General features: G+C 49.4%; 11 protein-coding genes across 15 annotated transcripts; 7 read left to right on the top strand and 4 right to left on the bottom strand.

Annotated features, from left to right (window-relative positions):
* Positions 1 to 1061: 1061 nt before the first annotated feature.
* On the bottom strand, positions 1062 to 2648 carry FOXG_18600 (uncharacterized protein). Of its 2 annotated transcripts, XM_018398731.1 has the most exons (3): positions 2323 to 2648; positions 1882 to 2248; positions 1062 to 1829 (listed from the first exon to the last, which is right to left on the bottom strand). In XM_018398731.1, exons 2-3 carry the CDS (start codon positions 2141 to 2143, stop codon positions 1201 to 1203), a joined length of 891 nt encoding a protein of 296 aa, XP_018237911.1. In that variant the 5' UTR covers positions 2144 to 2248; positions 2323 to 2648; the 3' UTR covers positions 1062 to 1200. The 2 variants fall into 2 exon arrangements, with proteins under 2 accessions (XP_018237911.1, XP_018237912.1); XM_018398732.1 differs by having other exon boundaries at positions 1062 to 2550.
* Positions 2649 to 2784: 136 nt separating this feature from the next.
* Positions 2785 to 3784, top strand: FOXG_03626 (uncharacterized protein; the record flags this gene model as incomplete). The annotated part of the gene is made up of 2 exons (XM_018381430.1): positions 2785 to 2893; positions 2946 to 3784. The coding sequence occupies 2 exons, from the start codon at positions 2785 to 2787 to the stop codon at positions 3782 to 3784; spliced, it is 948 nt and encodes a 315-aa protein (XP_018237910.1).
* A 547-nt stretch (positions 3785 to 4331) lies between these two features.
* Positions 4332 to 5321, top strand: FOXG_03625 (uncharacterized protein; the record flags this gene model as incomplete). The annotated part of the gene is made up of 1 exon (XM_018381429.1): positions 4332 to 5321. The coding sequence occupies one exon, from the start codon at positions 4332 to 4334 to the stop codon at positions 5319 to 5321; it is 990 nt and encodes a 329-aa protein (XP_018237909.1).
* Positions 5322 to 5627: 306 nt separating this feature from the next.
* Positions 5628 to 10765, top strand: FOXG_03624 (autophagy-like protein 3). 2 transcript variants are annotated; one of them, XM_018381428.1, is made up of 3 exons: positions 5628 to 6502; positions 6550 to 7015; positions 7071 to 10765. In XM_018381428.1, the coding sequence occupies exons 1-3, from the start codon at positions 5979 to 5981 to the stop codon at positions 7122 to 7124; spliced, it is 1044 nt and encodes a 347-aa protein (XP_018237908.1). In that variant the 5' UTR covers positions 5628 to 5978; the 3' UTR covers positions 7125 to 10765. The 2 variants fall into 2 exon arrangements, with proteins under 2 accessions (XP_018237908.1, XP_018237907.1); XM_018381427.1 differs by having other exon boundaries at positions 5708 to 6502; positions 6550 to 10765.
* Positions 7222 to 11016, bottom strand: FOXG_03623 (uncharacterized protein). 2 transcript variants are annotated; one of them, XM_018381426.1, is made up of 2 exons: positions 10705 to 11016; positions 7222 to 10642 (listed from the first exon to the last, which is right to left on the bottom strand). In XM_018381426.1, exon 2 carries the CDS (start codon positions 10222 to 10224, stop codon positions 8212 to 8214), a length of 2013 nt encoding a protein of 670 aa, XP_018237906.1. In that variant the 5' UTR covers positions 10225 to 10642; positions 10705 to 11016; the 3' UTR covers positions 7222 to 8211. The 2 variants fall into 2 exon arrangements, with proteins under 2 accessions (XP_018237906.1, XP_018237905.1); XM_018381425.1 differs by having other exon boundaries at positions 7222 to 11016.
* Positions 11017 to 13879: 2863 nt separating this feature from the next.
* FOXG_03622 (DNA polymerase zeta subunit) lies at positions 13880 to 19361 on the bottom strand. Its single transcript, XM_018381424.1, has 2 exons — positions 19007 to 19361; positions 13880 to 18957 (listed from the first exon to the last, which is right to left on the bottom strand). Exons 1-2 carry the CDS (start codon positions 19239 to 19241, stop codon positions 14108 to 14110), a joined length of 5085 nt encoding a protein of 1694 aa, XP_018237904.1. The 5' UTR covers positions 19242 to 19361; the 3' UTR covers positions 13880 to 14107.
* Positions 19362 to 19484: 123 nt separating this feature from the next.
* FOXG_03621 (pre-mRNA-splicing factor SLU7) lies at positions 19485 to 21091 on the top strand. The gene has a single exon (XM_018381423.1). It carries the CDS (start codon positions 19588 to 19590, stop codon positions 20989 to 20991), a length of 1404 nt encoding a protein of 467 aa, XP_018237903.1. The 5' UTR covers positions 19485 to 19587; the 3' UTR covers positions 20992 to 21091.
* Positions 21022 to 22288, bottom strand: FOXG_03620 (40S ribosomal protein S9). The gene is made up of 4 exons (XM_018381422.1): positions 22096 to 22288; positions 21968 to 22033; positions 21790 to 21888; positions 21022 to 21725 (listed from the first exon to the last, which is right to left on the bottom strand). Exons 2-4 carry the CDS (start codon positions 22030 to 22032, stop codon positions 21314 to 21316), a joined length of 576 nt encoding a protein of 191 aa, XP_018237902.1. The 5' UTR covers position 22033; positions 22096 to 22288; the 3' UTR covers positions 21022 to 21313.
* Positions 21190 to 23349, top strand: FOXG_03619 (50S ribosomal protein L21e). 2 transcript variants are annotated; one of them, XM_018381421.1, is made up of 5 exons: positions 21190 to 21736; positions 21797 to 21901; positions 21978 to 22446; positions 22524 to 22639; positions 22755 to 23349. In XM_018381421.1, the coding sequence occupies exons 3-5, from the start codon at positions 22411 to 22413 to the stop codon at positions 23083 to 23085; spliced, it is 483 nt and encodes a 160-aa protein (XP_018237901.1). In that variant the 5' UTR covers positions 21190 to 21736; positions 21797 to 21901; positions 21978 to 22410; the 3' UTR covers positions 23086 to 23349. The 2 variants fall into 2 exon arrangements, with proteins under 2 accessions (XP_018237901.1, XP_018237900.1); XM_018381420.1 differs by having other exon boundaries at positions 21190 to 21901.
* Positions 23350 to 24840: 1491 nt separating this feature from the next.
* Positions 24841 to 27224, top strand: FOXG_03618 (uncharacterized protein; the record flags this gene model as incomplete). The annotated part of the gene is made up of 5 exons (XM_018381419.1): positions 24841 to 24875; positions 24932 to 25072; positions 25126 to 25610; positions 25668 to 26994; positions 27062 to 27224. The coding sequence occupies 5 exons, from the start codon at positions 24841 to 24843 to the stop codon at positions 27222 to 27224; spliced, it is 2151 nt and encodes a 716-aa protein (XP_018237899.1).
* A 236-nt stretch (positions 27225 to 27460) lies between these two features.
* On the top strand, positions 27461 to 27946 carry FOXG_03617 (uncharacterized protein; the record flags this gene model as incomplete). The annotated part of the gene is made up of 1 exon (XM_018381418.1): positions 27461 to 27946. A coding segment is annotated over one exon (486 nt), but the record flags the coding sequence as incomplete, so codon positions are not given.
* Between the last annotated feature and the right edge of the window lie 2 nt (positions 27947 to 27948).

Below are 27948 nucleotides of genomic sequence, written 5' to 3'. Positions count from 1 at the left end.
GCCTTGCAGGCTTTCACTTTTGCCCTCTGTCGGTTGCTTTTCCCAACAGATGAGATGTGATGTGATGTGATGCTTGCTTGACCAGATCTGGATTTGGAGCTGCCCGCGATCGATCCAGACCGTGTCCAAAAATAAAATAGCAGAAACCAAAAGAAGGTTTTCGTTTGCCTGCATTGGATCATTCTGTCTATGCAATTCTCAGCTCCGTTTGGTTGATACGAGTCTACGACATGCATTGGTTTTAAGCTATCGTTTGGCGTCTTGGCCAATTGCAGCTCTGTGGGCAACTCCTCTACAGACACGTCAGAACTAAGCCTCACATCTCAATATCGCTTCCATGCACTGCTTTGACGATGGCCTCTGCTGGTGAATCATACCTTAGTTCATGTATCCTGCGGGAGAAAGGGGTTTCTGATGTAAGAGAGGCCATTGTTGGGCAATGGAGCGAGTGAGAACTCTACGTGTCATTTATGTTTCTGTGACAATGTGTTGAGGTAGCATCTGCTACGTCAAACGAAGACATCAACAAACACTGCGGCAGTTGCTATCATATAAGCAACTACGTAGTAGCCAAACGGCGATAAGTCCCAGTACCTAGACATAAACCAATTCGTCTGCCTCGGTTCGGTTTAATCTTCAGTTCATGGAGTGACGTTGGATTTTCTGAGCTTCAAATGCGTGGATACAGGGTAGCAACTTCGACATGGTCGTCGAACATATCAGCACATAGAATCACACAATCCATTCAGGCTCCCAGAGAGACTACGAATAGTACAATAGCTTTGGATGAAAACATGCCCCTTGGCCACAGGGTTTCCCATGCCTGGTTAGGTACATACTTGCCCTCAGTGAGGCTGTCCATGACTTCGTGCGAAAATCAGGGTCTAAGTGTTAGAAACTCAAGGTCTGTGCGAAGACCCTACTTACATACAGGATGCAAATTTTGCTTGATGGACGATCATGCAATATTCCCTAAGTTGAAGTTGAGATAGGTAACCTGATATTCACTTCCTCTTTGCACACCCTGCAAAGCACTAGATGAGTCATCAATCTCAACATGCTCTGCCAGGAATATCGTCAATGTCAACTCTAATGATATTATGCTCATATTTAATGCTTCAAGCGTAATCTAATGCTATATACATGGGCCCAGCCGGAACTCCCACCACCCTGGACATGAGACAACAAAATCCATGGACGTCAGTTATGTGCTGGCAACTCAGCCGGCCCATTATAGCCATGCAACGGAGTTCCAGATAGCTCTTGCGGAGATTGAGGCTGATATTGATACCCCTTCGAAGCATACACGTACTGAGATAGTTGCCAAGCATCCGTCATCGGGTTGTTATTCGAAGGTGGTTGCTGTTCGCCCTGCTTGGCAGCCTTTTCGTTTCTGCGCATCTTCCAAAATAGATATATAACAGCCACAGCCATGATAGCTCCGACACTAACACCAGCCCCGATTCCCGCCTTTGCACCGGTGGAAAGCCCTGCGGGTGTTTCGGATGGCTCTCGTGTATCCGGCACAGAACTGGACGGTATGGATGCGTCGCTTGTCGTGGTGAAAGAAGCAGATGCTGTAGAAGATGTGACGTCCGTTGTTGTCGATGCGGTTTCGGTCGTGGACTGGCCACTAAACATTGTACCAACAACGTCATATCGAGTCGCCTTTCGGTTCCATGTCGCCCAAACTTCGGGGTCAGATGGGAGTACATTGAATCTGCCGACGCCACTGTTGCAACAGTTGGTATTGTGGTCACAACAATAAGATGTGTCACTGCCTGTAATGTTGAAGCATGATATTAGGTCAGTCCCTCCTGTGTCAGCGCCTGGAAAGAGTAAGTATAACTGTGCGATATCTTTTGTATGATCGTCACCAACCCAGGCAGAACATTGCACACTCGGGCGATTCCCAATTCTTATCCGTACATGAACCTCGCACGGTATTTCCATTGCCCCCTATGCATAATTTGTTCGATAGACATACTGTTCCTAGGCCTCCAGAGCAACAGACGCTCTGCTTTGCATTGGGATCACAAGGATGGTCTTCGGCTTCGAGGCCATTGGGATAGTAACACTTGTTGGCGGCGAAACACAATTGTGAGAAGGAAAGAAACAGAAGAGAAAGGATGAGCCTTTTCATCTTGATAATTAACTTGCACAATAGTATAGAGAAGTGTGTGTACTATGTAGGAAAAAGAAGTACAGAGTTTCGAGGGAAAGCTGAGTAGAAAGGACGGAGAGAAAGCTGAAGAGCGACCCAACAGACCAGAGATTAGACTCATGCGACAATTCGTCTTTGGAACTGTTGGTTGCACCAACCTTGGCAGTTCCAGGGAGTGTATGAGAAGCTGCACGAACCCGTTGGTCTAAGAACCATGTGCTGTACAGAAATAGACGCTCGCTGGCTGAGCCAGCAGTTATCGTCCCAAGGAATTGTCCCGACCATCGCTTGATTTTGGGGACATCTCTAACGAGGGCTGAAGTTGTGTTGGTTGTAGATTCCACATGAGACCATATCGTGAACTCTCACTGGTGTGTTGGTTGAAGACAGTTGTGGTTAACTGATTTCCTATACCGGGCGGTAAAAGAGGATTGATAATTGGCTGTACGACACTGTATCCCGACACGGCCGGAGACTCGGCCCCACACCGATTCAGGGGTCCATCCATCGCCGCGGTTAATGGCGACAGGGCTGAAATTGTCTTATTGTAATTCTGCCCGAAGCTGATCGCATTATGTCGCTTCAACTCCCTTCAACTCATTGAAGTCAGTCTGGCCACGATGTTGTCACCGGCTTTTGCGCACCGAAAGTATGTCTACACTGCGTCGATAGCCGCCGTGATCGTCATCTTTTTGACTGTCAACTACGCATATAGCGGCAGGATAAGACGTTAGTTGTTCGCAAACCCTCAGCCTGGATTGTTTGCTAATGCACATAATAGCAAGTAGGCTGCCTGAACAAGACGCATTGCCTACGGCTCCCGTCACTCTGCAACAGGAGCCTTTTCCACACAAGATATGGCAAAGTTGGAAAGATGACTCAGAGAATCCGACTGATCGAACAGTTGGCTTTCCACATCAATGGCGTGCAGTCAATCCAGATTGGCGGTACGAGCGCATTACTGACGCCAACAATGACGCCTATGTTCGCGATAGATTTTATGCCAACATTTCAGACGTCTTCACAAGCCTGCAGGACCCAATTCTGAAGGCCGATTTCTTGAGATATCTGATACTGCTGCGCGAGGGTGGTGTATGGGCTGATATCGACGTATTCCCCCATCAGCCAGTATCAAAATGGATCCCGAAACAGTTTCAGGGCTCAGTAAATCTGGTCGTTGGAATAGAGAATGACCACCACAAACAGCCCATCTGGCCTGGCTCCTCATACTCTGTGCAGTTATGCCAATATTCGGTGTTGGCCAAGCCAAACCATCCTGCCATCAAGACGCTTGTGAACCAAGTGGCAGAGGATCTCAAGAAACTTCTTGAGTCCAAACAGCCCGGGGAGGCAGTTTCTTTCGAAGATGTCATGTCCACTACTGGACCCTTTGCTTTCACAAAAGTTCTCATGGACTACTTCAAGGAGTCCACAGGTGTGGAACATACCGGAGATGAACTAGATAGACTTGAAGAGCCTCGGTTGATTGGTGATGTCCTTGTCCTGCCAAAGGATAGCTTTGGATGGCTGCCTCAAGAACACACTCATGATAAAGGAGATCCAATTATCCTTGTTGAGCATTTATTTATCGGATCATGGCGAGATGGTCATCCTGGATGATGCCAAGAGGCGATATATATGGCGTTTGTGTATTATGGGAGGCGTTCCTGAAGTTATGGTAATTCGAAAATGCCCAAGGGCAGCCGACGAGAGAGATTTATATATGCAAGAGAACACATCGAGGCTTACGACAAAAGAAGAGCGCCAATTTGAGGTGCCACTAACGATTGATAGATCATATTCTCGTGATACTGAACGATATGGGGTACGTGCATTCTGGATGGTGGCCCACGGATGGATAGGATCTAGTCTCAACGCGGATGGATTCTTTTCCCGCCAAAACAGCGCCGTTGAAAGAAAATGCGATAATTGAGGTCTGATGGAGACATCATATCAAGGCCAAGAAGAAATACCTGACAATTGCCAAATGTCATTATTCATATTTGACTGGCTCCCGACTCTGACACCAACGCTACGCGCAGTCACATGATCATTTCTAGATCCCTCCATCTTGTAGGTAGTCAAGAAAGTTTGATTTCCAATCTGCAACGGTCGCATTTAAAACCCACACCCGTCACTTCTAAATTGACCACCAAGAACCACAAAGATGGCCGATTCAACAACAGAACCACAAGCGTCTGCCCCAGTATTCAAGAAGCGAGGCGCAAAGGGCAAAGCAAACCTGCGAAAACGACCAGCGACGCCACCTCCCGCCGATAGTGACGATAGCGACTATTCATCATCAGAAGACGAGTCGGGACAGCGCGTTAAGCGGCGCAAGAAGACTGTCACCGTCACAGCATCCTCAAAAGACTTGGTAACAGGGAAGACGGATATTCAAGCGACGGTTTATACAGCAGACCGCAATGTGCCCATCACAAGTACCAATGACGCGACAAAACACAGCAACTGGTACGATGAAGACTCTCAGGATGCGCTATCAGCAAAGAACCTCCTAGGCTCAACAAGAACTGCTACAAAGGATTCACAACCAGATGGAACATATAAAGGACTCGCAAATCAGACGACTTTCATCCAAAAGAACCCCGATGCACCCAACAGAGCGAAGGGTCCCGTCAAGGCCTCCTCAAATGTTCGCACCATCACCATCATGGACTTCAAGCCAGATATCTGCAAAGATTACAAAAAGACCGGCCACTGCGGCTTTGGCGATTCTTGCATCTACTTACACGATAGAACGGACGTAAAGCAAGGCTGGCAGCTTGATAAAGAATGGGAAGAAGTTACCAGGGGGAAGAAGAACCTAGGAGGTACCATCATCGCGAGCGCTAACCGCGACAAAAAGGAGGAGAAGGCGGAAGACGAGGCAGAGATTGCTATGTTGGAGAAGATTCCTTTCGCATGTATCATCTGCGAGGGGCCTTATAGGGAACCTATTCAGACGAGGTGCGGACACTACTTTTGTGAGCCATGCGCTCTCAAGAGATACAGAAAGGACCCAACGTGCGCATCATGTGGAGCTGGCACAAACGGCGTATTCAATTCAGCCAAGAAGCTGAAGAAGTTATTAGAGAAAAAGAAAGAACGCGAAGACAAGAAGAAGAAGGAAGAGGAAGAGGCCGAAGAGGAGCCATGAGCATTGGGCTGGGCTTGGGCTTGGGCTTAGACATGTATTTCTAAAAAAAAAACCGTTTTGAAGAAGAAAAGATACCACGATATCCCGAATGGAGCACTTGATCACTTTATACAAATTTACTGACCATGGCTAATTCTGCTTCTCTTGTCCTTGTGATCCAAGCACCAGACTTACTCTCATCTTCCTAGGAGAGGCTCATGGTATACACGTGAGCAAAGCTTCTGGAAGATGACGTGCATGCTGATAAGATAAGCCCAGCTCCGTACCCGCTTCAGTCGAGCTCCCCCAACTCTGAGTGGCTGTCCCCCACGTCACGGCCAATGAGGGGTCCAGGCATACACCTCCATGTGATCGCCTCACCAGTGAAGTCTATTACTCAGGCAGCTCAACATATTTGTCTTTCTTTATCAGTCATTCTCCCTCTCTTTTCAGGCAGACGTGACGGAGAAACGACAAAGTATTCCAAAGACTTTTTTTATTCTTTTGAACTTTGACTTCTTTGTATCCCCACCAAGCTTATACAGAATCTCAACCCCGCATCCTTTCAGCGATACAGCGCCTGAGTCTACTCTACGACAAGCTTATCTTTCCGACTTCTTGAACATCAACAGACATCATATCTATCGAACGAGCGAACCGAGACGAAACGAAGCCATCATGAATTACATCTACTCCACAGTCAACACCCTACGGGATCGTTATACACCCGTCTCTCACAAGTCAACCTTCCGCCAGACCGGTCAAATCACACCAGAAGAGTTCCTCGCTGCGGGCGACTACCTTGTGTACAAGTTCCCGACCTGGTCTTGGGGCGATGCCGACTCTCCTGAGCAGCGAGTGAGCCATCTTCCTCCCGGAAAGCAGTTCCTCGTGACACGCAACGTTCCCTGCCACCGACGCCTAAACGACGACTTTGCGGGTGATGCAGGCCATGAGGAAGCTCTTGTGAACGATGGCGACGACTTCAAGGGCGCTACTGGCGACGACGAGGATGGTTGGCTGAGGACCGGTGGTCTGGCTAGTTCCCAGCCGCTGAAGGTCAAGGAGGTGAGGACGGTGGATGATTCCGGAAATGTCGGTGATCGAGAGGTTGTCGAGGATGATGATGAGATCCCAGACATGGAGGATGAAGACGACGATGAGGCTATCATCCGTGATTCTAGCGCCGATTCCAAGAACAGGTATGCAATACAGTTTGCGTTTCAGGAAGATTACTAACAACTAGCAGCGCTCACCGTACATACACTCTCTACATCATGTACTCCCCCTACTACCGAACACCCCGTCTGTATCTCTCAGGCTATCTTGCCAGCGGCCAGCCGCTCCCCCCTAACGACATGACAGAGGACATTGTCGGCGACTACAAGGACAAGACAGTGACACTTGAGGACTTCCCCTTCTTCGCCAACAATATTAAGATGGCTTCAGTACATCCTTGCAAGCACGCCTCAGTCATGAAGACACTACTCGACCGTGCCGACGCCGCTCTTCGCCTGCGTCGTGAGAAGCTTCGTGCCGGTAACAGCCAGACACCCTCTGGCATGGAAGGTCTGGTAGATGAGATTGGAAAGTTGGATGTTAAGGGCGCTCAGGAAGCAGCGGACAAGGATGAGTGGGAGGAGGTCCAGGAGACCGAGATCGATGATCAAGAGGTTGCTATCCGAGTGGATCAGTACCTAGTTGTGTTCCTCAAGGTGCGTCTATCCATGTTGCGTGGAATTGTTCTCCGTTTCCTAACCTTATTTCTAGTTCATGGCCAGTGTGACACCTGGTATCGAGCACGATTTCACCATGGGTGTCTAATCAGGTGAAACAATGACCAAGGTTAGATTTGTGGTCAAGAGATACAGATGGTCAAGAAAGTATGGATTGGGAATCACTATATCAGGAGAATAGGCGTTGACGGTGTTCGATTGTTAAGATCTTCTGTGGTAGCGACTGTATTCAGACAGTGTAGATTTTTTTACTTCCAGCATGAATACACGGAACGGTATCTACAGTATGCCTACTTACTTGAATGTGTCAGCCTGGTGACTGTCACCCTTTTAATATTTTGATGATATACAACTTGACACGCGGTACTATGTATGTCATGACTCAGAGAAGATAGGAACATTGGTCGAGCCTTTGAACAAAAGGGGCCATCAAGGAAGATTGTGAAAAACAAGTCACAGCAGAGATACCGAACCGATGAAAAAAGAATGCCTTATTGCCCACAGGCGATTTCCTTAATATCTACTGGTGAATGTATCCTCAACTCCCTTTGTTACGACCCAGACCTTCATGTTGTTCCACGAAACCCGGAAGATGAAGCCTTGCTCCAGACAACTCCCATTTTCCCATTTTCGCCCAAGTCCTCCATCCGATTCCGACACTGACTTCCTATCATTCAGGGTATTCAAACACAGACCTCCACCAATGTTCCAACTTGCATAAAACAATTCCAAGTGAGCCTGCCTTCCTGTCATAAGCTCATAAACGCGTCACTGTTTACCGCTATTGCGACAATAATGTTGTAGAATCCGCGATTCCCAATAAAACAAAACGCAAAAGGTATAATAACCAGTCCCCCTATACTCCTGTTCTATAAATGTGCATCCTTTTTTTATCCCTTGTCCCATAAAACCGCTTGTGCGCTCGCTTGCCGTTGAACCTGATTGAAAACTCAACCCAAGGTGAAAAGACAGTTCGCAAATTCGACAGACATATAAATCGTGACGTGCGTTCAAGACCGCTCAATAGGCATTCAACGCGAAAACATTTCATCATCGTGAGTAAGACGTCAAGGGGATGCTTGAGAACGCTCCGAATCTTGCGGCGAAGACGGTGGAACCTGGTTGCACAAGCTCGAGCTGCAAGCTCGATAACTTGTGGCTCCTTGGATGCCGTCCTACATGGCACCAAAAGGGGCACCAAAGTTGGACGTGCTCTTCAACTTTAGAGGAACGTCAATTTCAATAGCCTTGCCACTGCCTTCGCCGTCACTATCATCGGCATCTCGCTGGGCGTCAGCAGATCCATCCCCGCCGACTGGACCGGCCTGTTTAGACATATGCGTGGGAGCATTGGAGCCAGATGGACCAGCAATAGATCCTAGCCCATGACCTTGCATCACAGCCGGGAGAGCATTTTGTCCTTGGCTTATAGGCTCCAGTGCTTCGTGCAATTTTTCAAAAAAGAGCTCGTCTTTGGCTGGCATGTTTCTTAACATCAATGGTCCCTTGAGAGCTTTGTCGCCGCCACTAGGTTCCATCATGAGATCTGGTGCGTTTGGGTCAAGCTCTTCTGTAACAGATATAAAAGACACCTTGGAATCGCGCCTATCAGATTGCACAGGTACCGATAGGCTGTCATTCTTCTCCTCTTCCGCGACCACAGCTGCATCCAGATTGATGACAGACTCAACGGTAGGCGTGGCGGCCTCGCCAATGATGGAACCTGGGTCAGTCGGATTGACTTTAGGGAACAATGACAGGGAATGATTGGGTGTATGGCCAGCATGCATTGTTAGCCGTCGAGACTCGACAGCAGAGAGAGCTTGCAACGTATATTCCTTGGAAGAGGCCCGGGCATTCGTGGGGCGTCGGGACTGCTCTGGGCTTCGAGCGACGGGACCAGGAGGGGATGCTACAGGGGATGCCGGGTTTTCGGGGGGAGATGCGCCGGCGGCGAATGTGGGCTTCTGGACCGCAGTGGCCTTGAGTGGGATACCTTCCAACTTAGGGTCGATTTCTTGAACATCAATGACTGGAACAGGAGTGGCAACGTCCTCTGTAGGGGACGATAGGAAGTCCTTGGCCACTGGGTTCTGTGTCTGCATCCTGGGGTCGAGGGGGATAAAAGGTGATGATTCGGGCTGTGTTGTGGGAGATACTCGAGCGCTGCTTGACTGGAAATAGTGAGGTCGACGAGATGCTCCATCAAGACCAGGTGGAAGAGATGACGCATCGGACATGGACAGACCAGTTGGAATGGTCGGATTTTGTCCCCTTGACGCGAGTCGTCCTGGTGGAGCTTGGAAGTAGGAACTGTCCATGGAGCCCTCACCGCTTCCGCCACGCTGACTCGCGAGAGGCGATACCACGCCCGTAACCTGAATACTCTGCGCTGTGACAGCCTTGAGTGCACTGTTCTCTCCTTCAAGTCGATGGACGCGTTCTTTGAGTTCTTCGATTTCTCGGGCCATGCCCTCCTTCTCGGCCTCCCAGCTATCCCGGACCTCATCCATGATGATCCGCTCTTCTTGATAGACCTCTTCAGCTCGTCGCCGATTAGCTTCGAGATGATTCCGCTCCGCTTCCCAGGCTTCACGGATCAATTGGTTCTGCTGCACGAGGCGTTGAACCACGTGCACTGATGATTGAGAGGCAGCCACTGCGTCTGCCGAAACAGATCTTGAGAGGGATGCACCAACGAGTCCGGAAGACGAGGAAACGTTGGGCAGAGGAGCTGTAGATGATGCCGGAAAGCGGAATTCTGGAACGGGAGGCGGGCCTCCGTGAGTGGGAGATACAGTCGCGGGACGAGCGTCGAAAGTGTCGAAAGATTCGGTTTGCTGAGGAAATGGTCGATAGCTCGGCGGAACAGATTGAGCTGCCCTTAAAGACTCTAGTGAGAGAGGAGATGAATCTTTGTGCTGAAGTGGCAGGGTGCTCGCGGGGGGTATTCGGCCGCGTTGAAATTGACTCTGGCTATAATCTTGGTTTTGCGGTTGACATGGGTTTAGATAGTGTTGTGGATATTGATGACGAAGGGTTCCAGCTCGAGGATACGAGTTGGGCGGAGACGGAATACTGGACGTATTGCGATAAGGGAGATGGCTATTCAGGGAAAGAAAAACATCAGAGTCGTAGGCGCCCGATGGCAGAAAAGCCTCGGGCGTGAACCTCGCAGCCATGATCATGGAAGGCGTGCTGAAGGTCTGTCACTGTGGAGCGTGGAATAAATCGGAGGAGTAGTGTGGGATCGATTTTTCGTTAGGAAGGCATAGGGCGTTTGAAGTTGTTCTAGTCGATTTCCTAAAACTTGGTGCTGATGCAAGTCGTTCCTGGTCGTTAAAGTCGTCGAGATGAAATCAAATTCGAGGTTGGAAAAAGTCGAGGAAGGCGAAGTGAGAGGAATTGGTTTATGTTATGATTGTCTCTTTCCTTTTTACTGACTCGAGAGGGAATATGAGACCAAATCCGAGACCTAATTCAAGGGATGTTGGGCGAGTTCGAGATCTAGGTATGACGCAAATGGGACCCGCCAAGCGCAAGGCACAGGACCCTTTATCTTGAAGAAGGTTGTAGCGGGAGTGGGAGGGCTACGTATTGTTTGCGCTGTGCGATGATAAGCTCAGGTAGCGCAAAAAGGCGTGTTGTTATATGATATCGAAATTGACATAAGATAGAAATTGGAGAGAGGAGCAATAAATTTGGAGGTGGAGAGATGGCAAGTTCATATGGGGTATGGAAATGAGTCAAAACGAGGTAGGAGCAAATTAGAGAAAAGACGGTGACATTGATGATTCGTTCCTGCGCCAAAGCCAAGTTCGGGTCGGTACCTGCCACCCCCCAAAAGTATCCGTTCTTGCTGCCCGGGGAGGGGAAGGAGGTGCGCGTGCCGCGAAAAGACCAGGGAAGATGTGGGGAGGGTCGCCTTGCCGGTAATAAGTTGCTGTCTAGTGGACGTGCTAGACGTGGTAGCAGGCCACCATTGGGCCCAATGGCCTCAGAGAGCAAAAAAGCTTAGGACCTCGCTCTTAATGATAAAAGTATTTAGGTAAGCTTAGTATGAGCTTAGCAGAGGTGTTATTATTTATTTTTGTCACTTATTAGGATAAAGGTCTCAAGTATTCTTGTCTCCTCTAGGAATGGGTCATGGGGCGCCTGGCACCTCGCCTTACAGCGTCGGGCCCCCTGTAGTGCAGCGCATTGAACTTCTGAAGCACCTGGTGTGACCCCCTGTAATGGATATCCAATTGGGCTGAATTGGATCGGATGCTGAATGTTGACCTTCCCTCCTCCGTGAGCTGGAATGGCTGGAAATGGAATCGGTGACCTACTGAGACGGGAGTGCATTTCCCCAAATGGACCGTGTCTTGCAGACATATTTCGGTCTTACACAGAACAAGCAAGCCATGATTCGGCCGTAGGCGACTTATTAGCTGCGTTCCGTCGATTAGATTGCAGCTCGTGGCGATATTACGGCTATTACTACTGTATTGCTGCTGATATGATTTTACAAGCATTCCACTGTCTCAGCCGACGAAAATCGCCTGTTAGTATGTGAATTTGCTTCTGTTGTTACCAAGGGACGGGGCGTTGCGGCAGAGACCGGACCGGCGGGAAGACCAACAACGGGGACACGGACGATATGATCAACAAACATTTGTTTAAAGTTGTCAAGGAATCTACATCAATTTGATATCATGGATGGAGTCACTAAGCCACCTCAGTAGTGCAAGACTTTGATACACTTTCTTGTTTCTAGCAGACTTCGGCGGTCTCTCTGCGGCCATCCCTCGGAGATTCATGCTCGACGCTCCTCTTGGCTGATGTGCGAGACAGACAGGGGCAGGGGATTCACAGCATGGGGTTGGCTGCTGATTCTATGCAGGCGGACAGAGTTCAGAAGACCCTTTGTACAGGGTTAGTTAGTTCGATGGATTGATCCTTCGGCAGTGTTACAGCCAAATAGCTGTTTCGTACCTATGGAGAAGGAATGTTCGACATCCATAATATCGATACCTTGTGGTTGGAACCCATAGAATTTCGAAAGATTCCATTTATGCGCCTTTTGGAGCAAGATGAGGTTAGTCAAATATCGGCTACAATCTTTGTTCCTCATCACAATTTGCTTGATACAACCTGGAGCCTTACGGAATTCCTCAGGACATGTTTGGCATCCCTCAAAGCTGTGCCTGGCTGTCAGTTGTCGAATTGTCAAGCTTGTCAAGGTCGCATCCTGGCCTCAGATCATCATCGATATTGGCCACTTGATCTACATGATTGGCAGTCATCAGACACCAGACCACACGGAACGCATCCAGTCTTCCACTGCAAGGGCAACCTCCACTGCGGTTCGGCCCCTTCAACGTTCTAGCTTGGAGCTGGCTGATATCTAGAAGCTTTTGATTGGGTCTTGGGGGTCAATCTTTGCCATCTTGCCAGCCCTCACTCAGGCACACTCACGTCTCTACAACTCAAATCAATAGCTCTGAGCTACTAAGGTCTAGACGTTGTATCTTGTGGCAAATCGATGTTCCTTTTTACTTGCCTTTTGCTCTATCTCAACAGGTATGTATGCGCTTGATTAGGCACTGACAGCTAACTCGTGTTTGGGTCAATTGCTAACCAAACACCGTACGCGACCCCAAAAATGACTTGTTCCTTTCTCCACATTGGAGCCGAGCTTACGGATACTGTACATTGTACAACGCATCGTACAGTACAGGCACACCTCACACCGCGCAATCTATCTCAAGGAGTCATACAGAGGAGATAGGTGAGAGGTGAGGTTTGCTGGCAACGCATTGGAGCCCAGCCAAGCCCTAGTCTCGTCTCATCCAGGTCAGCCCCTCCCCGTCTCCTTTTTTTCACATTTTGCTCCGGTCGTTTTATCAGAATCAGCGATGCCATGTGGCTGGCTGTCTTTGGGCTTCGGGAATGTGGAGGCGCCGCGCAAACCAATCCATCCAAGCAAGGTTGAGCTGGCCAAGTTGGTCCCTGATCTAGATCTTTAAGCTTTGCTCTCGATCTCGGTCTGCTTCACATGTCAGTGATTGTCTGACCTGTACCTGTACCTGAGATCTAGTTGTGGATCAGTGCACAGATTAATGTTGGGGAACTCTATCCGTAGCTGTTCTAGACATGTGATTCCTTCACCTTGGCTGGAGAGGCTAGAGAGGCTCTGATGCATGCCATTCAAGCTACAGATAACAGCAAGATGATCAGCGGCTGCTATCGTGAACTATTCGGTCCCTTACTGTTGGCAGGGGCCTCTCTCGAAGCCCTTCGAACCTGGCTTGCTAACCAGCAGCTAATAGTTCCGGAGGGTCCGAGTTACATCTCAACAAGGGGTTAAATGACGATATAGGCACATGTTATTGTCGTATCTGCATGATTCGCTTCCATTGAGTCAGTTTTGGCACCTTCGTATCTATGAATAATTGTTTGAGACAAGAAGCGCCCGTTGTTTTTGTCTAATAAGAATGGGACTGACCAAAAATCTTCAATCGGCCCCCTTCAGGTTCGGACGAATCACAAGTGGGGCCGCGATGCGGTAAACCGCTCCGCCGGAATCACGGCTCCAGGACCGCGATATCCAATACATGTTGAACTGATTTCAACATCATCTACGGTCGAAATGCTCCGACAATTAAACAAGGCAGAAGTGGCAGTCGAGTTATATAGAGTATGGGTTGAGTCACAAAACAACCATGTAAGTCTAAATATTGAATTGGGATTGTTTAGCTATTAAATGAGACTTTCAAGGGACGTAAGTAGCCAGTATACGATATGCAATACCTGATAACCCTCTACAGCCATTGCACCAACACCCGTACCGTACGAGGGAGCCGCTGTAATCACAGTTTTACTCATGAGGTCCGAGTTCAACGATGAACCGTTGTCGATATCGTGTATAAAAGTAAAACTAAGTAAAACTGCAGGGTAGTTACCTGCATCCCATGATCTTCATGCATTATCCAACTCAACCCTATCATCCAAACGCCTCGTAATGCATGTACAAAACCACAATACCACCTCGTCATTAACACATAATCACTTACAAATCCTCCATCCTCACCACTCCAATGACAGTTTCTCCACACTGTCCACCAACGACTGTATCACAGGTTGACTTGCATTGCGCTGTCCCTTCGTCTTGCTAGCCTGCCTCATGCGTGTCCAAAACACAGGACAATCCTTGCTATCACACTGAACGTCCTCAATAGGTCCGAGGCCAGAACAGCTGCGACAGAGCGAGAGTACTTCTTGAAGACGACGTTCCTCGGTTGTGAGTCGTGTCTGGAGTGTAAGAAGAGATGAGGGAACGTTCTTGCGGCAGGATGGACAAAGAGCATTGTCTTCCTGAGAGAACTTGAGACCACACACGAGACAATTTGTGGATTTCATGTAGGATTCAAGCGTTGTCTTCTTCTTACCGAGCGTAGTTGCGTGGTAAATACGCTGCACTTTGGGCATCTCATCGTACCACTGGCGTACGTTTGCGCCCACAAGGTTGAAGATACGGTCCAGAGGAGGAATCAAATTCTTCGAGATATAGTATTCGGCATCGAGCTGCCAGTGAGGGTTACTCAGAAGCTCCTCGGGCGCAACGCATCGGTCAATGAGTCGCGCTCCTGGAGCACCAGTGATAACAACGTATGGAACTCTCTCACCATATTGCGGTTCTGCGCGAGCATCTTGAAGCATACGTTTTGTGCTGATGAGAGCTCCTGCAGGTGGTGCACCTTTGTCAGAGTATGTACCCAGACGCACTTCTTTGGCAAAGCAAAAGTCTTGTACCGAAACATTGTTGCGCATGATCTTCTGACATTGCTTCTGGAAGTAATCTTTGACCTGACTGAGATCCGCAGTCTCGAACAGTAGACGAAGGGCCTTTTCCTCGATCTTTTGCTCCGCGGGTGTACCGTCACGACGGACAGTCTCGATTCCCTTGGCATCGAACTCGGGCTTCACCTGATCTTTGCTCTCATATTTGTAACCGACATAACGTTTCTTGGCGAGGAGAACGCAGGGATGATAGACTTTCTCAAATTTGAGTTTGATGGGTCGAGGGTTCATTTCGGTAATTGCCTTGGAAATCTCATTACCGATATCGAAAGCCTCATCTTTTGTTCGGCCCTTCAGATAGATGAAAAGACTGTCAGTATCGCCATAGACGACTTCGGCGCCCCATTTCTCAACAGAGTGGATATAAGCAATCGCTCGTTCAAGAGTTTCTCTGCCGGTTTGTACAATGCTGTCCGCAATCTCGGAGCATGGCATACGGCCGGAGAATGACGCTGAAGTGTAACCATAAGTGACGTTGGCGAGCAGTTTGAGAGCAAGCTGTCTGTTGTTTAGAAGCTGTTGCAGGGTTTTATCATCCTTGTCTTGCTTCATGCCACTCTTCACCATGACTCGAGTTTCCAGGATCTCAGTCAGCATCTTGGCTAAAAGTGACTTGCGGATTTCTGTCTTTGCATACATCATACCATTTGGAGCAATGTTGATATAGTCCTCCAGAAGGGCAAGAAGACCTTTCTGGCGCTTATACTCAGTAAAACCCATTTTGTTCATACCCCTCCAGTCGGTGACTCGTCCCAAGAAGGTTGAATAACAGTAGTTGTAAGCGATCATGACACTCGGGTATAAACTCTGGAAGTCAAGAACCAGAAGAGGACTATTATAGAAAGCGCTCTGTGGCTCCATGACAAGTGGTAGACATTCCAGAGCGTTCTGGCCACCAACTTGCTTGCGATTCGGTGAAACAAGTAGGAAGTTCTCTGGTTTGGCAATTCTGAACATGATCGACTCTACCTTGAATTGCGATCCTCGGGAGAAGACTGAGAAGAAGTCCACGCCCAGAAGTCGTGCCTGCTCGCTGGTTCTCGAAACCAGTTCGTTGGCGTCGAGAATCTCAAGATCGATCTTTGTGCGGTTCTGGTAGTATCTCAACATCCTGTTGAGCTCTCTATGCTTTCCGCCCTTGTACCAATTTGTCAAGGACTGCCAAGAATAATGAGGTATTCTTCGATGGAGCAGGTGCCAGACGACATTCTCCATGGTGTATTGGAGAAGATTGAGTTCTCCTCGCATTGCCCTCCAGACATTAACCATGTGTCGACCGGTAACCCGAATAGTGGATGTGGTATTGAAACCCCAACGATCGTTCTCTTTGCCAAACCTGCCGTGTGATTCTGTCTTCATGCGGGAAAACTCATCACAGAGGTTGTAATCGTACTTCAGTCGTGCTCTCTCAATCAAGTAGCCCCAGGAACTGCCATGCACTTCGTAACCGGTAAGGATGTCGGGATCATGGTTCCTTACGATTTCGACCATTCGAACCATGAGATCCAGTTCAGAATTTTCTTCAATAACCTCGGCATTGGTCTGTCGCTGGATACGCTGAGTAAACTCGGCGTCATTTGACAACAGCAGGATACCTGTTTGGACACCAGCTGAATCTTGGCTGCCGGAAGCAGTTCCATCAGATTTGATCGCCCAGAACACACACTGAACTTCATCTTCCTCAGGATTGGGCACAAACTTTCCTCTGGTATTTACGTGAACCTCCAAGCTCATGGTGCTCATGTATTGAATCTCATGCTGGACGCTGGTTGATTTCTTGCCCGGGGTGTACTTGAATCCGTGCTTGTTCTTTGGCGTGGGTCCATCGATCTGAGATTGATATTGCCTAGGAGTCGATGATATTTTGAACCCTTCCGTTGCATTTGCTCTGCGTTCCTTTTCTGCCCACCACTCCTCGACTTCTTGATATGTAGGCGGTGGATTTGTAAGCTCCCAACTTCTCAGCGAGCACTTCTTCCTCTGTCGCTCATACCGAAGTTCTGCAGTGGTCTTGTCAAAAGTCTCATATTTGAGCCCGTAGTTGGCTGGAGCTGTCCCTGTTGGGTCAAATTCGGGTAGAAAAGGCAGTGTGTTGCTCTCCAGTCGAAACTCCTTCCCAGCATATTCTCGCATCCGCCCAGGGACATCCTTCTCCCTGCTGTAATAAGCATCTTGATAGATCACGTCAGGAAGCCCGTATTGTTTCAAAGAGGAAGCCACAGCGGCTGCAGAAGGGGGTAGAGAAGACACCAAGTATACTTGCTGGCTGGCGAATCGACTCATGGCTCTCTGGATTTTCGATTCATGACTTTCATCTTCTTCACGTCCTCCAGACGATTTCATGGAAGATGACAAAGCCATTTGAGGCAACTCCGCTTCAGCAGGGAGAAAACCGCTGGGATCAAACGAAACATGCTTGGTGTGACGGCCATCATCGGTCTGCTGAGAAGCAGACTTCTGGCTCATCTGGCTGAGACGAAGTTTGGTGTTCGGATCATTCTGATCTTTGACGGTAGGAAAATTTAGCTTTTGGTTGGAGCCGGAAGCACCTTTCAATACAGAACCGGTGTTTTTGTTAAGCGATGGAGGACCTTTAAGAATGGAAGCTCCTCTGAAGGAGGAGGCGAGATTTTTGTTGGCGTCTGTTGAAGGAACGGGAACTAGGTCCATTTCATCTTCATCTACCATGGACAGTTGATTGAGTCTTGTCCTTTTGTTCGATGCCTGGGATGATAGAAGATCATCGAGCGGTCGCTTGAGCTGGGTCAAATTAGACGAGGTGAGCGTCGGTGCTTTCTCCGTCCGTCCGATAAACCCTTCGTCCTCTGCATAATCAAGCAACTCTTGGTTCACCGGGAGGTCAGGAAGTTCGCCAGTCACCAGGCCACTTTGACAGACCCCAAGGGCCGACCTCCAGAATGTCTTTTTATCAAATTTGTCGGGATTGATGTTGAGAGCCGCCGCTAGTTCAAGATCCTCTTGTGGTAGTTGGTCTGTTGGTCCGCGAGAAACTTTTGCGGCAGCCTTCTCTATTGCTACGAGCGCCGCAATGGCATCTTCATCAGAGTCTTCAGGGTAGAAGTCATTGTGTGCCTCTCCAACCTGACGCACTTTACCCTCATCAACGACAATACTGCTTCGTAGATCTTGTTCCGCCTCCATACCGAAGGGCAATCCTAAAGCTGGTGCAAGTTTCGATGGGAAAAGGTCTTCAACTGACTCCAAAGTAGTATTAACATGCTCTTCGTATGGATGCGGCTTTGCAAACGTCTCAAAAGTAAGCTCTTCCGGGTCAACACTGAGCTTCTCTTCAGAGATGAGATTTTGGATCTCAGTCCTGAATTCTTCCTCATGAAGCCAGCCTTGCGGTTGAGAGTCGCGAGCGTTGGCTGACATTGACACAAGGACTTCTGGTGGAAATGGACTGCTGCCCTCAGTCGGATCTTGCATCTTTCGTTTGCGTCTCTTCGTCTCATCTTTCCACAGTCCAGCCATGCTGTAGACAAGCTTCATGTCTCCGGGAAGGGGATTGGTTCTTTCCGTAAAGTCATGATGGAGAGGCCTTTCCTTGACCTTGTGTCGGTTGATAATATCTTGTACACATATATCCACTTCTATCGAGCAGTGGCTACTTCGAGGAAGCGTAGTTTCGTCGGTAATGTGATCAACAGAGATTGATCGACTGTGCCATTTGTGCAATGAACTCGATCTCTGTTCATATTCTGGAACTGGAGATCGAAACCGAGTAACGGATGCATCCAGATAATCACACCCATATAAGTTGAAGTCTGTCATGAATTGAAGAAGGTACTGAAGGTGTGCTTCGTATGGCTGAAACTTGTTCTTCATAATCACGCCTTGCTGAAGAAGATCCGCCAATCTCGTCATGACAATGGGATTGAACATGTAAATCTTCAAGAAGAAGCGATATCCCACGTGAAAGCCATAGAAGGGGACACCCTTGACAAGAGTGATCCTTGCCACGAACCTTGCACTGTCACCTTTCTGATCTCGTCGATAGCTGACTGCTAACGCATGATCTATGGACAGATGAAATCGATATATATAAGCACCGACTAGATATTTTAGTGCCAACAGATGTTTACTGAAGTATACGCGACGAACCTTCATCGGGACTTAAGCCTCCTTCATATTCCACGTACAAGTACGGAAATGCGCCGTGAATATGGGCGCATACTTTTTGTCCCGTTTCAGTAGACCCAAATACGCGAACAACAGGAACTCTGGGTCCCTTGGATATCTGAGAGGGGCGAATGTCGTTACGAAGCTGGGGGTCATATCGCGAGGGTGTCGCTTGATAGTGATCGATACAATTGAGTCTGACCCGGAACAAGTCCATATTCTTTGAAGTTTGGATCCATCAGGGGCTTAATACTGTTTATTAAGAACGGAAGAGCCAAACATTGCTCAAAAAAGTGTTCTCAACAAGTTCAATTCACTCTGAAGGTCTTTGTGTAACCTCGACTGCTTATGAGACGCGTTTTGCTATGGCTACCAGCCTCTTACAGACGCGCGCGGTCACGTGCTGATAAGAATGCTTATCTAAACAACTTTCCGATCTAGGCTCAGTGATCTGCGACGTAGGCATCACTCGTTTTGACTTCTGAACATTTGGTTCTGATTTTTTATCTCGTTGTGTGAAAGTCGTACGTTTCAATAGACGGAAAAGCTGTATATTGCTCGCCATGCCTACTGCACCCGCAAAACCACCGCCCCCAAGTACTGGCCCTGGAGGCGCTGGTGCTGCCTTGAAGGAAGAGAACATCTACATCCCATCCTTCATCAGTAAACGCCCGTTCTACGCCGGCGAAGAAGGCGATGAGAATGATTACCTCCAGCATCAGCGCCGCGAAGAGAAGAACGATAAGTCTCAATGGTATGATCGAGGTAGAAAGGCCGGCCCAGCGGCCACCAAGTACCGCAAAGGTGCTTGCGAAAACTGCGGCGCCATGACACACAAGAAGAAAGACTGCCTGAGTCGGCCACGAGCCAAGGGTGCGAAATGGACAGGCAAAGACATTCAGGCCGATGAGGTGATTCAAGATGTCAACATGGGATGGGACGCCAAGCGCGATCGCTGGAATGGATACGATGCGAAGGAGTATCGCAGTGTGGTCGATGAGTTCAACCAGATGGAGGAGCTACGCAAGCAGGCCACCAAGGACGGAAATGCCGATGAAGAGACAGAAGAAGGCGACAAGTATGCGGAAGAGAATGATATGAGCAAACATCAGAGCACAGCAACACGACAACTGCGAATACGAGAGGACACAGCCAAGTATCTTTTGAACCTCGATCTAGAATCTGCCAAGTACGATCCGAAAACGCGATCACTGGTCGATGCAGGTGCAACGGCAGACAAGGCAGCGGATGCATTCGCGGAAGAGGGTTTCATGCGATCCTCAGGCGATGCTGGCGCATTCGAGAATGCTCAGCGATACGCTTGGGAGGCTCAAGAAAAGTCTGGTAACACAAGCCAGCATCTGCAAGCAAACCCCACAGCAGGAGAGTTTTATCGAAAGAAGGAGCTGGAGGAGGCAGAGGCAAAGCGTGCGGAACGAGAGAAGTTACTGCTCGAGAAGTACGGTGGAGATCAGAAGGCTATGCCGGCTGCTTTGCGCAACATGGCTATCACCGAATCCGAGACGTTTGTTGAGTACGATGAGGCTGGTTTGATCAAGGGTGCGCCCAAGAAGGTGGCCAAATCCAAGTACGCTGAAGATGTTCTCATCAACAATCATACTTCAGTATGGGGAAGCTGGTGGTCCAGCTTCAAATGGGGCTACGCTTGCTGTCATTCGTTCATAAAAAACAGTTACTGTACTGGTGACGATGGAAAATTGGCATGGGAGGCGGCTGAGCGTCAACGAACTGGGGCCAACCTGGTCAATGATGATGAAGAGGAGACAGAAGAGCCTTCAAAGGAGGAGGCAGAGAAGAACAGAGAGGAAGAGCAGTCGCGCAAGCGGACAAGAGAAGAAATGATGAATGGTGTGACAGAAGAGGAAATGGATGAGTATAGGAGGAAACGGACGGTGACGAACGACCCAATGGCAAAGCTGCTGGGCAAGGATGAACTTTTATCATAGCGATGCATTACTATACATAATTACAACACTGTTACATACCATGGGCATCAGATACATGGCGACAGCTACATTGACATTGAAACATTCACAGCAAATGAAGAATTATGGGTGGATGTCGTGATTGGATTCATGTTTCATGAGATTCATGTACACAGGTGGAGAGACACCGGGAAATTTTTGTTTGTCGTTATCCGGTGAAATCATTCCATTTTTATCCTCTGGCCAACGCCGCAAGCTATGAAGAGAATCCCCTTCCCATGAGTGGTATTCCATCACCAAGTGCCCTAGACAGGGGGAATCGTTTTTGCATTTTTAGTTGCATTTACTCCTCGTCCTCCTCGTCCTCACCACCCTCACCGCCAGCAGCGGCGGCGGCCTTCTTTCTGCGGACACGGCCGGGACGGCCACCACCGAAGGGCGAGGTAAGAGCAAAGTCGATGTGCTTCTGGGAGTCGAGACGGACGATGAAAGAGGGAACGTTGACGATCTGCTTTCCGACTCGGATGTGACGCTGGCGGATCAGAACACGGGCGTGGTGGATAGACTTGGCAAGACCGAGCTTCCAGACACAGGTCTGGAGACGGCGCTCAAGGAAATCCTCGATCTTAAGAGCCAGGACGTAATCGAGCTTCATGCGGGACTCGTCAAGGACACCGACACGGACGAGACGTCGAATGAGGGCATTGCCTTCGAAGAGACGCTTGGGGTCCTTCTCGTCGAGGGTAAGAAGCTGACTGTAAAATTGGTTAGAAGACTCTTCCTCATCAGCGCACACAAAAAGTGCAAAGGTTTACATACCGGGCAGCACGACGGATCTTGGACAGAGTCAGACCGACTCGCCAGACCTCACGCTTGTTGCGCAGGCCATACTCGCCAACGAGCTTCAACTCGGAGTCACTATTGTTATTCGGTCAGTTTTCATTCACATACGACTTAAACAGAGACAAGCTCATGTTCAGTGGCCGGTGATACTGACAGTCGGGCAGACTCGAAGGGTCGGCGGGGGACACGGGAGGTCTTGGAGTGGGCGCGGGGAGGCATCCTGAAGACTTTGTTAATTGATATTCTTTGGCGATGCACTCGTGGCGGCGGTGATATACTCACTTGACTTGCTCCTTGGGTGTTCTGCGGGAGTTGAACTTTCTCACAAGACACGAATCGTAGCAAAATGTGCGGACAGAAATTTGGCGGAGCTAGCGGTCACGTGCGCCAGCTGAACCCTAAGATGCAGGTGCGACCCAACCCACAATCGCCCTTGCCCTACTGAGGTGGGAAAAAACTTTCGGAAAATCTGAGGTCCCGCTCCCACAAGGCCGCCTTCGAGAAATCCACAACACCAAAGCGAAGGACTTCACCATCTCTTTCGCCAACCACGACTACTAACCCCAACCCGACCGGTACCGGCATATCACATTCGAGATGGGTCACTCCTACGGAAAGAGAGCGGGCACCCGCGTATGTTCAACCACCGATTCCTGCGAGAATGAAATTTCGACGACGTCGGCATGAGACTGACGATGTGAATTTTTTAGTATGCCTTCAGCCGGGACTTCCGCAAGAAGGGTATGATTGCCCTGAACACCTATCTCCGACAGTACCGCGTTGGTGATATCGTCGACATCAAGGCGAACGGTGCCGTCCAGAAGGGGTAAGCAGAGCTCCCTTTGCCATCATGCGACAATACACGCGAAATTGCGAGACTTGGACGCTTTTTGGAGGAATTCCTGTGGGCATTGGAACAGGAGGGCTAACAATGGTCACAGTATGCCCTTCAAGGTGTACCACGGCAAGACTGGTGTCATCTACAACGTCACCAAGTCTGCTGTCGGTGTCATCATCTACAAGCAGGTGAAGCACCGATACATCGAGAAGCGAATCAACGTCCGAATCGAGCACATCCAGCAATCCCGATCTCGTGAGGACTTCCTCAAGCGAGTCAAGGCCAACGCCGAGGCCAAGAAGGAGGCCAAGGCCAACGGTACCGTCGTCCAGGTCAAGCGTCAGCCCGCTGGACCCCGTGAGGCTCACACACTGTCGCTCGCCGACAACCCTCCTCAGACCGTCACTCCTCTTCCCTACGAGACTACGATCTAAAAGAAAAGAATTGCGGGGTTGGTGGTGCTGGCTTCTATTTACCTGGGGTATTGCGTCCGGATGGGAAACTCTGCATGGCAAGGGCTTGCATTTTGATGTCCATAGGCAATGAGACCAAAAAAAGACATCGTTTGAAGCATGCCACTGTCTGTATTTGAAGATACCTTTAGTGAAATGTGCCTGGCCTATATAATGGGCATGGCGTCTGCTTGACGTATGAATGAACTGACGTTTCTCCCTCATCCATTCCGTGTGATTAACCGATGTCGTTTTCTTAAATATTGAGGTGCATGGTGGATGCCAAACACAGATTCGGGTCCATTACTGGATCGACAAGTATCACATTATGGCTCATCTAGTTATGTCATCTAGTAATATGAGGCCTCGTTACACTATACTTGCAGTGATTCCAGTTTCGTCGTGATATTAACATTGTCGTCAATAGAGACGCTCAAAATGATCCAAGGCTTCCATGTCTAAGAACATCAATTCGATTGTCCCAGTCCGCCTACCCTGTACCTTTTATGTTGTTCTTGTGTTATTCAGGTGCCCTGCCTTGACTTACATACGAACAAAATACTTTACTCGGCATTTCATTCTAAGCGTTACGTCGAAGTGCCACTCGAAACTTCTTTCGATAAGGTAGTCACAAGTTAATTCCTCGCCAATTGTGCCTATCTCCACGTCGTTCTTGAAAGTTCAGAGTGAACTCGTCGTAGACAGCACTATACTTATAGAAACTCATGAAAGAAGACGATATGAGTTGTTGCTACACTACTGAGATAGGCTCATTTCGTATGTCGAGGATCACAATGTAACAAAGAGCCTTTCAATGCCGTACATGAGTCGAGTTGACCCTGCACGTTGCAAGTATTGGGTGGGACTCTCAACTGAGAATGAAAGCTTTCTGTATATGCTTGGCTTAGATTGTGTTATTCTATGTAGATATGTAGCTCGAGAGCTGAACAAGATAAATGTTGTATGTGAATACCTGAGAAGTCTGCAAGATTTTAGAGTTCACTTTATGAGAGCTGTAAATAATTGATGAACATATTATATAAAATTTACCAAATTTTAATATGAATGCTCCTTAACTTTGAACATTTCATAAAGTATGAGAAAACACCGCTCAGCTCTGATCTTTCATGTAGTCATGCTCCGACAACTCTCCCGAACTTGTAATTATTTCAAGATGCGTCTACCATTATATATATATATATATATGTTTTTACAGAATATACCAGCTGATGCTGTAAAACCATGTCTTGAACCTTTCAAAGTGCTCGTCTAAGTGTGATACCTAATTTGGCCACCAATTCAAGGAAGCTGACTGAAGTCTTCAACAGCCGTGCCCCACACAACGGACGATACGTACCCCGTATGACGCTCGCCTCTTGGCTCTTGCGGCCCAGCCACTGAAGCTACTACGACATCCATCGAATCGCAGAGACGAGCCACGCCCAAGAGTCGCCCAAGATTTGTCAAGGCTGACGACGACCGCGAATACTCGATCTACAGCCGCACTCTCACAAACCTCAGTCCCTCGATCTCTTTAATCATCCTTTCATTTCCTACGGTTTACTCTCTGCCTAATCTCCTAAGCTTGCGCGGCGTCGGCTTTGCTGGGAAATTGTCTCGTGATTTCCAGGGGCTACTATAGCATCGTCGAAGACCTGACCAATTTTCCTTGCGCAAACATCTTTACCCATTATCGAATAATAGCGTCGCGGAGCTTGCCCGCCACCAATTGCAAACATGGCTGCTGCTGTGCGCGGCACCGAGCATACCAAGTCAGCGACACTGTCACGTTTCATGACCGCCAAGCTAACCCCGTCATCGTGCGCAGAACCGATCAAGAGCTCGCTATCAACATCAAGAAGGCTACAAACGTCGAGGAGATCTCTCCAAAGCGAAAGCATGTCCGAGCATGTATCGTCTATACATGGGACCATCGGTCCTCCGCCGCCTTCTGGTCCGGCATCAAGGTGTACGTCTCACACGTCCTCATCATGACAACTTCCGCTGATCGACTACCAACAGCCAACCTATCCTAGCCGATGAAGTCCAGACATTCAAGGCCCTGATCACGATCCACAAAGTACTCCAAGAAGGCCACCCCAGTGCGCTCAAGGAGGCAATGGCAAACCGCGCATGGATCGATAGCTTGAACCGCGGAATGGGCGGAGGAGAAGGCATGCGCGGTTATGCGCCTCTGATCCGCGAATACGTTTATTACCTACTTGCGAAGCTCTCCTTCCACCACCAGCACCCCGAGTTCAACGGAACTTTCGAGTATGAGGAGTACCTGAGCTTAAAGGCCATCAACGACCCCAATGAAGGCTATGAAACCATCAGCGATCTGATGGTGCTGCAAGATAAGATCGAGCAGTTCCAAAAGCTGATCTTCTCGCACTTCCGAAATGTAGGAAACAACGAGTGCCGAATTGCCGCCCTCGTGCCCCTTGTTCAGGAGAGCTACGGAATTTATAAGTTCATCACGAGCATGCTGCGCGCAATGCATTCAAGTCAGTGACTCACTCCCCCACCCCTCTTTAGGATCCTTAGGGTTAACATCAACAAAGCAACCGGAGATGACGAGGCCCTTGAGCCCCTTCGTGAACGTTACAACGCGCAGCATTATCGCTTAGTTAAGTTCTACTACGAATGCTCAAACCTTCGGTACCTTACCAGTCTCATCACTATCCCCAAGCTTCCTCAAGATCCTCCCAACCTCTTGGCGGAAGATGACGATGCACCTGCGCTACCCGCGCGACCGAAGCAGGAGATTGAGCGAAAGCCGTCTCCCCCGCCCGAGCCCAAGAATGACGCCCCTGATGAGATGAATGAATTCTGGAAGAGCGAGTTGGATCGTCAGAACCGAGAGTACGAAGAGCAGCAGCGCATCCTTGAGCAGCAACAACAACAAGCTCTCCTGGCCCAGCAGCAGGCACAACTTCAGGCTCAACGTGAGTTTGAGCAGCAACAACAGCAACTGATGGAGCAGCAACAGCGAGAGCAGGAGGCGCTCATGGCGCAACAAGCGCAATGGCAAACTCAGGGACGCCTGGCCGAGCTGGAGCGTGAAAACCTGAATGCGCGCGCTCAGTATGAGCGTGATCAACTGATGCTCCAACAGTACGACCAACGAGTCAAGGCTCTCGAGGGTGAGCTGTCGCACATTCAGAACAGCCTTGGCCAGCAAATGAACAGCAAGGATGATCAGATTCGGGCCCTTCAGGAGCAGGTCAACACATGGAGGACGAAATATGAGGCACTGGCCAAGCTCTACTCTCAGCTGCGACACGAGCATCTCGATCTGCTTCAGAAGTTCAAAGCCGTTCAACTCAAGGCGGCCAGCGCCCAGGAGGCTATCGATCGACGTGAGAAGCTCGAGCGTGAGATCAAGACCAAGAACCTCGAGTTGGCCGACATGATCCGTGAGCGTGACCGCGCCCTTCACGACAAGGACCGCGCGACTGGCAGCAGCAAGGATGAGGTTGAGAAGCTCAAGCGCGAACTTCGCCTGGCCCAAGACAAGGCCGATAACCTCGAGCGTAGCAAGGGCAACGAGCTTTCGACAATGCTTGCCAAGTACAACCGTGAGATGGCGGATCTGGAGGAGGCACTGCGCAACAAGACAAGACAACTGGAGGATGCTCAGATGAACCTCCGCGACGGCAGCTCTGACCTTGAGCAGCTCCTCCGTGACAAGGAGGAGGAGCTTGAGGTGTACAAGGCGGGCATGGATCAGACTCTCATCGAGCTCAACGAGCTCAAGATGAACCAGGGTGACACCGACCATGCTTTGGATGGCCAGATCGATGCCCTCATCATGTCCAACCTTGACAAGATCAACGACATTATCGACTCTGTTCTCCAGGCTGGTGTTGCGCGTGTGGATGATGCGCTGTACGAGTTGGATTCCAGCATGCAGGCTGGTAACCAGAATGCGTCTCCCTCTTATGTACTGTCACAGATCGAGAAGGCCTCAGCTAGTGCTATGGAATTTGCTACATCATTCAACAACTTCATCGCAGATGGACCAAATGCGACACATGCCGACCTTATCAAGGCCATCAACGTCTTCTCTGGTGCCATTGCCGATGTCTGCAGCAACACCAAGGGTCTTACCCGTCTAGCTACAGATGATAAGAAGACCGATGCTCTCATGAACGGAACCCGCCAGCCCGCTATCTCAGCTGTACAGTTCCTCCGAGGTCTTCAGAGCTTCCGACTTGAGGGCATGGATCCCTTGCAGAAGACAGACGTGGTCATCAACAGCAACAACGACGTTCAGATGAACTTGCAAAAGCTCAACAAGCTTGTTGAGTCGTTTGCTCCTGGCTTTGGCAAGCTCGCCAACAAGAAAGGAGACTTGGGTGACCTCGTCGACCAGGAGCTCAGTAAAGCTGCAGATGCAATTGCGGCAGCCGCTGCACGACTGGCCAAGCTCAAGAACAAGCCCCGTGATGGCTACTCAACCTATGAGCTCAAGGTGAACGACTCGATCCTGGATGCGGCGACGGCGATCACCAACGCCATTACGCAACTGATTCAAGCGGCGACAGTGACACAGCAGGAGATCGTACAGGCAGGTCGTGGATCGACGTCGCGAACAGCGTTCTACAAGAAGAACAACCGATGGACTGAGGGACTGATCTCTGCCGCCAAGGCTGTGGCGTCGTCGACTAACACTCTGATTGAGACAGCAGATGGAGTCATCTCTGGGCGCAACAGTCCAGAACAACTCATCGTGGCCTCGAACGATGTGGCGGCGTCGACTGCCCAGCTTGTGGCTGCCAGCAGAGTTAAGGCAGGGTTCATGTCCAAGAGCCAAGAAAAGCTCGAGCAGGCCAGTAAGGC

This window comes from Fusarium oxysporum, chromosome 8 (assembly GCF_000149955.1).
Source record: "Fusarium oxysporum f. sp. lycopersici 4287 chromosome 8, whole genome shotgun sequence".
NCBI classification, from domain to species: Eukaryota; Fungi; Ascomycota; class Sordariomycetes; order Hypocreales; family Nectriaceae; genus Fusarium; species Fusarium oxysporum.
The sequence above is the reverse complement of the archived record's forward strand: the minus strand, read 5'-3'. Positions and strand labels throughout refer to the sequence as shown.

What these genes read in the sequence shown, in the direction of transcription:
- FOXG_18600 (XM_018398731.1), bottom strand. Translation starts at nt 2,143, where the DNA reads ATGAAAAGGCTCATCCTTTCTCTTCTGTTTCTTTCCTTCTCACAATTG. An exon ending in GTGTGCAATGTTCTGCCTGG is followed by an intron (nt 1,830 to 1,881) that starts GTTGGTGACGAT and finishes TACTCTTTCCAG; the next exon opens with GCGCTGACACAGGAGGGACT.
- FOXG_03623 (XM_018381425.1), bottom strand. Translation starts at nt 10,224, where the DNA reads ATGATCATGGCTGCGAGGTTCACGCCCGAGGCTTTTCTGCCATCGGGC.
- FOXG_03619 (XM_018381421.1), top strand. Translation starts at nt 22,411, where the DNA reads ATGGGTCACTCCTACGGAAAGAGAGCGGGCACCCGC. An exon ending in GAAAGAGAGCGGGCACCCGC is followed by an intron (nt 22,447 to 22,523) that starts GTATGTTCAACC and finishes TGAATTTTTTAG; the next exon opens with TATGCCTTCAGCCGGGACTT. An exon ending in AACGGTGCCGTCCAGAAGGG is followed by an intron (nt 22,640 to 22,754) that starts GTAAGCAGAGCT and finishes CAATGGTCACAG; the next exon opens with TATGCCCTTCAAGGTGTACC.
- FOXG_03624 (XM_018381427.1), top strand. Translation starts at nt 5,979, where the DNA reads ATGAATTACATCTACTCCACAGTCAACACCCTACGGGATCGTTATACA. An exon ending in AGCGCCGATTCCAAGAACAG is followed by an intron (nt 6,503 to 6,549) that starts GTATGCAATACA and finishes AACAACTAGCAG; the next exon opens with CGCTCACCGTACATACACTC.
- FOXG_03622 (XM_018381424.1), bottom strand. Translation starts at nt 19,241, where the DNA reads ATGGACTTGTTCCGGGTCAGACTCAATTGTATCGATCACTATCAAGCG. An exon ending in AGGCTTAAGTCCCGATGAAG is followed by an intron (nt 18,958 to 19,006) that starts GTTCGTCGCGTA and finishes TAAAATATCTAG; the next exon opens with TCGGTGCTTATATATATCGA.
- FOXG_03621 (XM_018381423.1), top strand. Translation starts at nt 19,588, where the DNA reads ATGCCTACTGCACCCGCAAAACCACCGCCCCCAAGTACTGGCCCTGGA.
- FOXG_03620 (XM_018381422.1), bottom strand. Translation starts at nt 22,032, where the DNA reads ATGCCTCCCCGCGCCCACTCCAAGACCTCCCGTGTCCCCCGCCGACCC. An exon ending in CCCTTCGAGTCTGCCCGACT is followed by an intron (nt 21,889 to 21,967) that starts GTCAGTATCACC and finishes GAATAACAATAG; the next exon opens with TGACTCCGAGTTGAAGCTCG. An exon ending in AAGATCCGTCGTGCTGCCCG is followed by an intron (nt 21,726 to 21,789) that starts GTATGTAAACCT and finishes CCAATTTTACAG; the next exon opens with TCAGCTTCTTACCCTCGACG.